The following is a 7,753-nucleotide window of genomic DNA, read 5'->3' on the forward strand; positions in this document are numbered from 1 at the left end:
GCTTCTCCCTTGAACGTTAAGGTCTGGCTGTATATTTCTATGAAGTTTGGTTTTAAAAGGGTTATCGCTGGGACTTTTGTTGTGCTCTGCAGGCATGGTGCTCTAAATTTCCTTCTTGATTTCTTACCTGTGCTTAGAGTTAAAAAAAAAAAAAAAAATACTTCCCTATTCAAACTTTTTGCTTCTCGTCTTTTGCTTTTGCTGGTGCCTGGATTCATGTGATTCTGTTTACCTTCTCATTTGTGCTTCGTGTACTTGTTCACTTTGCCAGTTCTTTGGGTTACTGGTTCTACTAAATCAAGTGTCCAGATAGTCAAGGCAGGGAGATTTGCAGCCTTGAGAAAATAATAACAAAAAAGACCAAACACCTAATCTGAAAAGAATGCTTACGGCAAAAGTTACTAGTGTAGTAAACTACTCCTGGTAGCAAAGTCAGGGCAGGAGTGTAGGCTGTACTCTGGCGTGTGTGTATTTCCAGGTTTTTCCGCTCTCTTCCGAAGCGCTACCATTTCCTAGCCATTATTCTTTTTCTATCTTCACCTCCCTGCAACCATTCTAAATTACTCCCTCTAATCCGCTGGCATTAATTGCACAATCTGAGATGAGGTAGGTGTGTCGCTGGCAACTATCTAAGGAAAACAGACTCAGTTGCATAGGCATCTCTTACTTTTGTAAACACCAAATGACGTCTGAGGACTGGTATTACAGCTGCAGTCGTGATAGAGGTAATATCCAGAAACTCAAGATGGCAGAAAAAATTATGAAATACTCTTTCAGTCTTATTTTGTAATCGTATACCAGGGACTGTTCCCCACAGTCTGTTTCTTAACACTTGAAGCGTGCTTTACTGAAAAGGACCTAGTCGTGAATTCTGAGCGTAGCTATATGTTACAGCGCGGTTGGGCAAAACTGTGTGTTTAGAAAATGAAAACAGTTACCTTTTCTGAAATAAATAACAAACATTGTTCTTTGCCTTCCAGTTTGCAGAAGCATGGACATTCGCAACAATCTGACCCGGCTGAACATGCTCGAGAACTGCACTGTGATTGAGGGCCACTTGCAAATATTGCTGATGTTTAAAACCAAGCCTGAAGATTTCCGTGAGCTCAGCTTTCCTAAACTGACGATGATTACAGACTACTTGCTTCTTTTTCGTGTGTATGGCCTGGAGAGTTTAAAGGGACTTTTTCCCAACCTGACTGTGATTCGAGGGACTCATCTGTTTTTTAACTACGCGCTAGTCATTTTTGAGATGGTTCACCTGAAGGAGATCGGCCTCTATAACCTGATGAACATTACTCGAGGCGCTGTGCGAATTGAGAAGAACAATGAATTATGTTACTTGTCCACAATCGACTGGTCAAGGATTTTGGATTCTGTAGAAGATAATTACATCGTGGCCAACAAGGATGACAAAGAAGAGTGTGGAGATGTGTGTCCAGGAACTGTGAAAGGGAAGAGCAACTGTCCACCTACTGTGATAAATGGCATTTTCATCGAACGCTGCTGGACCCACGATCGCTGTCAGAGGGGTGAGTCTGCAGTGATGTCTGTCAACTCTGGTTTTGCTGTCAGTTTTTAACCGATTGGAAGGCTAATAGGTACCTATTAATTACTGCCTTTAAGCACAGGTTTCCTAAAAGCAAGGCTTAAAATGGACGTTAGGCGAGTGAAGAGAGGACATTTGGGATGGGGCTGTTTTAGCAGTTCTTTCACCTGTGTGAATCACGTATCCAAAAATGTCGTGTTTGGTTTCTTTGGAAAGTTAGGGACTGCCTAGACCTCGCAACTCTAAAGGACTGTGAGTGTAACTAGTATCTTGTTTAGTATTTAGAGTGGTATTGGTATCGCTGGTGGGGCTTGGGTAGGGGACTGAAAGTCCAGATTGACTGAAGGGCTGCAGCAGGCGGAAGCAGAACGGTGGGGAAAAGTCTTTATGGAATAAATCCAACTCTAGAAAGGTGCAGTTACATTTTTACTGAAACCTTCCTGCCATACAAAGTTGTAGGGTATGTGGATGAGTGAGCAACGTTTGCACAGAGTAAGAAGCTGGAAGCCAAGTCAGACCTGAAGGGAAAAGGAGGAGGAGGAGGAGAGAGGACCTGGACGGCGGTTGCCCATAGCAGGGCTCCTGGGGAAGGTGAAACAACTGGGCTTTGAGCCTGGGGTTTTGGTTCAGGGGAGAAGGTATGTTCAGAAAGTTAGCTGTTCCTGCAGCCCCTGAACTCCAGGTCGCTTCTCATTTCATGCAGATTTGTGTTTTCCAAACTTGGAACTGAGCTTAAGTTTAGTTTTAATTATATATTTACCTTGATTTACAGGGAGCAGAGTGAATTGAGGTAAAACTGAGACGTTCAGAGTTTTCTGTCTTTCTGGAGGTAGCGCATCCAAATGAAGCAGCGTGTCCTAAGACGAAATTAGGAAACTTGCGGGCTGGAGAGAGTTTCTAGCCAAGCTTTAAAGGGCAAATCTGAGTGTTAAGTGCCAAATTTGAGAAGGAATTGCTAACAGTGTGCATAAACTAATGAAATTAATGTGGTTTCCCCTCTGCTACTCCTCACCCCAAAATCATCTAGCTTCCTTTTAAAGAAAGTGGTTATTTTTTGCCACCAGAATAACAGGGTATGAGCAAGAAGATGCAAGCGTGTATGTGTGTTCCTTTTTTTAAAATAAAAAATAAAGTTATAAAGCATTTTAGTTTATAAACTCTTTTGGTATACAGCTATTATCAGCACTGAAACCTGATTTATTACGTATTCATGTTTTATGTTTTCTGCTATTTCATAAGGTTAAAGATCTAACTGAAATTTCTTCAGTGGCTAGACCACTCGTAATGTTCCTCATTCTTGTGAATTTTCTGGGGCTGTGCTACAGCAGACTGGAATGTATGGTTTGTCTCCTTATATGACTGCCTGTTTCCATGAAACCTGTAGGAATGTAATCTTTTACCATTCGGGCAGAAATCTCAGCTCCTGAGCCTCTCGTACAAATTCAGCTGAATTTGTTGGAGGATGCCTGTACAGTATCAGACGTTATCTTAGCTTTGTTACCCAAGGAAGCCAAGCTAGTAAGTCTATTTGACTTGAATTTAAAATTGAAATTTGAATTTGAAAATTGTTTCAGAAATAATTATATAGAGGTGTTCCCATTTGTTTTTCTGTGTTCCTTGGGGGAGATTTAGAGAAGCGATGCTCTTAAATATTTTGGCTGTAACTGGTATTTGTTTTCAAAACCACTTAACAAGCCACGCTTATCTTTGTTTTGAATGCTAAGATTTGTGCTTTTATTCAGTGGTAACTGTATTGTATTGTGCCTTGTGACACCTGCCTGTATGCTTCTGAAGTTATTTTAACAGCTTGAGTAGTCTTTTAGCCTTTTTTTGGGTAGCCTTTAGACTTTGAACACACAGGCACGCTAGTAACTCTGGTGGAGATGAAGTGCCATTTCTTTAGTGAACCTGTTGGTGGAATCGCTGTGTTCCCTGTCCTCGTGCCAGCCATCGTGTATCCTTCGCGTGTGTGATTGTCTTGTCAAGATTTGTAAGACCTCGCCTGAATTGTACTGTGGCTTTCCTTGGCCTGAAGAGCCTCATAGCAACTCCCGGTACCGAGGGTATTATGTTATGAAGTCTTTCCCTCTGCATTTTTGTAGCTCATCTGGGAATCTTCGGCAGCCAGTGCTGTGCTGAAGTCTCCCGTCTCTCTGGTTGTAAGAGTAGTCCCCTCTCTTGTTTTTGCTCTTTGTCTTTTAAGCGATGCTGGAGTGAAATGTAGCAGTTTCGGTATAACTTTCTGGAGGGAGGTTTGGTTTTGTGTGATGTTTGCTCTAACGCAGGTTATTTGTATCCCTAGTTCGCTTTATAAAACTTGGTGTAGGACCCCCTGTTTGCTGGGTTTTGTTCTGCATCTCTGGATGAGAAGGTGTTGCCGTCTAAACTGATGGCACTGCTGAGTAGCACGGCTGCCCTAGGACTGCAGGCCAGGATATTTTGTTTGCTGTTTTGTCTGCTGGAAAAAAATCCTTAAAGAATATGTAAATATTGCTTGTTTTGATGTTACAGAGTGTGTGTCAGTTGACAGAGAGGAGTCGCAAGCTGGCAAGCTTTTCCAGCCTGCTAGGCTTTGAGTCTTGCTGGAGAAAATTAGGAGATGGGCAAGGAATTTGAGAGAGCAGACGTGGGAAGGCTGGAAGATGTCGCAGAAGGGTCTTGTGTGAGTGGGAAGGGTCCTGGGTGTCCCCCATCTCATCCACGCCAGTCCCTGACCTTCCCCTACCTCCTCTCTGGTGGCTTCCTTCGCCTTATCCCTGCCACATTTCATACTGATCATGCGTCTTTGATAGGTCTTTATTTTAATCGGCACAGATATCCCAGTTAACTCCACAACTAACTTTCAGTTGTAGCATATAATTACCTCTGAGGCACACATCCAAGTCTCTGAATCATCCTTGCAGCTATAACTCCAGCCCAGAAATTTTTTCAGTTGGTGATAACGTGTTCAAGACAACAAAGTAAAGGATCTTCTTACGGACGTTAGAGCTAAGGTTGTGGATGAAACCAGTTGGGGGGAATGGAAATGATTTGTGGGCAGCTGCACGCTTTGAAAAAAACAGTTGCGATATTGAGGAATCTGTGTCTGAGTGCGAAGATGTGTAGGTGGAACTCCCATGGATTGAGACGGGTTGGGATGTGTTTCCTGAATGTCGTCTTTTCTTTTTTCTAAATTACTTGTGTTGGTGTGAAAAGCAAGTTGGTTCAATTAAGGCCAACTCGTTATATTTTGGGTAGGAAGGGAGGGAAATATGTAGTCTGTTTGGAATTTGGGTCTAGCCTTATGCTGTTTGTGGCAGCCAAGTGCTGTTCCTGTTCTGGAGGTTTTGTACCTTTTCAGCCCACATTTTTATAAGGTCTTCTTTTTTACATACATACTTATTTTTATTGCCGTAAAAACATAGCTCTTGGTTCGGTGCAGCATGTTCATGCAGAGTGTCTTTGCTGAAGAATGCAGACAACAAAAATGCTGGAAATGCCACGTCCTAGACCTCAGTCTAGATCTGCCAAACATGATTTTCATATTTTGCATTTTTTTTCCACTTTTTTTTTTTTTTTTAAATGTAATAAAAACGCTGTCTGTCTGTCACTCCACTTGCGGAAGGAACAATTCCCTCTGAAATAGGATTTCCTGCCAATCCTCTGTGCAGTCAGGCTTCTCTGTCCATACGTAATTTGAAGCAGTCTGATGATTTTGACAGTCTAATTATAAAGGCGAGTTCAGCCTTTTACTGGCATATTGGGTCATCTGGAGGTGCAGTAAGGTAATGGGAAGGAAAAGTGGAATGGCCAAATAAAAATGACCAGGAAAACGACCTGCAGTATTAGACAGCCCCTTGGTGAATATTGAAGGTCCACATTCCTGGAGTATAAGGATGGGTGTCTGAAACATGGGCTTCGTTCCTTAGAGGATATGATGAAATTCAAGTTCTCCTTTTCATCCTGAATGAAACCTTTGTAGGAGTCTCTTCTTCATCTTGGGACTTCACGCTACTAGGAAATTTGAGTTAAGAGCGTGGGCCATTTCAGGTTGGTCGGTAGACTCTTCTTCAATCGATTGTCTTGCTTTATGCGGTAAAACCAAAAGTTGTGTGTCTCAATTAGTGCAGTCTAGAAGTTGTTGCAAGATGCTAACCTCGTGAAAAGAATGTGGAAGGTATATGAAAGCATTTTGGACCAATTGAAGAGGATGGTAAAACAGAGCTGATAGAAGAGATGACAGTCTGGAGTAATTGACGTGTAAAGGAGCTGCTGAAGGAAGGTATTGTATGAAAATAATAATATTTATCCAGTTTTTTTTGTGATGTTGGTGAAGCAGGTCTGAAGATTAGGGATACAGCGGAATCTCTCTAACTTTCCTGTGATTTATCCAGGGAAAATTCGGGGACAGGTAAGGAACTGAGGAGTAGCTTTAGTAGCTTGCTTTGTTTCCTAGTACAAGCAACACAACAAAGCACTCGGAAAAACATTGCTCAGCCTGAAATGTCTTTCAACTGCTGTGAAATAGCACCGAGTGCTTTTACAGAGACCGGTGCCAGAAGAAATTCTGCAACTATGAACATCTTCAAGGCAGGTTTGAATAACAAAGTTCAGAGGTGTGTGTGGGAAAGCTTTTGTGATGTTTACTTAGGTAGAATTATTACTTAGCAACAGTTTCCTGTAATTTTTATGTGCTGGGAATTTCTGTAACCATAAGCTTAGTTTTATTACTTTTGTATGGGAAAGGGGTCTCGAAGCACTGAGCAGACTTAGCCAACCTCAAGGGCGAGATATTTTTAAAGCTTCAAACACAAAAGAAGTCTTCCCAGTTGCTACCACGTGAAGTGGAAGTGCTCCTTTTATTTGGAGATCTGATAAGAAGTGCCTTTTTTTTCCCCCCCTAGCTCTGACAAATGCCAGATGGAAGTTGACACCCGATAATCTCACTGGGGCGTCTGTTCTGAACCTTGCCAAGCGACAGCTTTATTGAGTGCATGTAGTGCTTGTGGTTGGGGCTATTGTGATGCTTGCAAATGGCTAGACGTCCTAAACTAATTCACTTTAGCGTATTAAGGGTAGTTAAGAGATTTATGGTGCTTGGTGGTGTGATGCAGGCCCAGAATTGGGGAGAAAAGGGGTGGAAACAATCACTTCACACAAATGGCAATTTAAGAGTATACCACTTAGTTTAAAAACACCAAACAAAGGTTGGGACTGTGGAGAAGCATCTAGTTGGGCTTTTCTCCACCGACCTGGGGTGACACCAGACGGTAGGATTTCAATACTTACAGTTTTAACCTGCTGAGAAATCCCCATGCATGCAGCTCCCGTGGTCTCACCACTTTTCTCTTCCTTTGGCTCCTCCACTGCTGCACCTTTACTTAAACGCGGGGAGGGTTGAAGGCTTTCTTCCCCCGCCCCAATTCCCGACCAGCACTTCAGACAGAAGCCGCTGTCTGATCCGTTCCCTCTTTAGAGCAGTCGAACACGCACTAATTCCTAGCTCATCCAACAGCTAATAAGCAGTAAATACAGAGCATGCTCCCCAAAGTTAACATACCTTAATTTCTGTACAGACGTCTTGTCAAGGCAAAGATTTTTTGATTAGTTAAAAAGGGGAATGAGGTTTTTTGCTGCTGATATGGTGAAAATCAGAGAGGTTTTCATCTTGTTTGGTCTGAGTTGCCATTTTAACTCTTTCATCCTTAGCCCCTTCCCCAAAACACTTGTTATTTAAGTCGGTGTCTGGGCTGTTGAGGAGGCCGAGAGGAGTTCAACACTTCACATGCAGTGGTTCGGCACTAACGTTACTGGAAAACGTTTTAAGGTCTCTGTTCGATCTTCAGCGGTGACGTCAACTGCTGGTGCTTGCCCAGGGTGGCGTGCCAAGGGTACTTCAGGTAGGACACTTACTTTTCCCACTTCAAGAACAGTTCTAAATTACCTTATTTGCTTAAACAAGGGAACGTGCACTACCCCTTGTTAGATTAAAATATAGAAGACTGACTACACTTGGCAGACACATTGGTTGGAGAATGCTGTTGTCTGGGCATGGATGTAGAAGTGGGAAGTCACGGAATGTAAAAATATATAAAATAATAATACTGAGCAATAGAGTTAACCTGTGTTAGTAATGCATGAACGGGAGAGCTGCACATGGTTCACCTGGCGTGATGTGCTTGCTTGGGGAGGAGAAGACTTGTTTCATTCAGAGGAAATCCTGCT

General features: G+C 42.5%; 1 protein-coding gene across 1 annotated transcript in view; it reads left to right on the forward strand.

Moving 5' to 3' along the window:
* The first annotated feature begins 988 nt into the window (after window positions 1–988).
* The window catches only part of INSR (insulin receptor), a 43,796-nt gene continuing 37,031 nt past the window's right edge, over window positions 989–7,753 (forward strand). Inside the window, exon 1 of the mRNA XM_009698572.1 lies at window positions 989–1,532. Coding sequence (XP_009696874.1) covers window positions 992–1,532 — 541 coding nt within the window. The 5' untranslated portion in view covers window positions 989–991. The remainder of the gene's footprint in view (window positions 1,533–7,753) is intronic.

The sequence above is a fragment of the Cariama cristata genome, unplaced genomic scaffold (genome assembly GCF_000690535.1).
Source record: "Cariama cristata isolate BGI_N322 unplaced genomic scaffold, ASM69053v1 scaffold9314, whole genome shotgun sequence".
Lineage (NCBI taxonomy): Eukaryota > Metazoa > Chordata > Aves > Cariamiformes > Cariamidae > Cariama > Cariama cristata.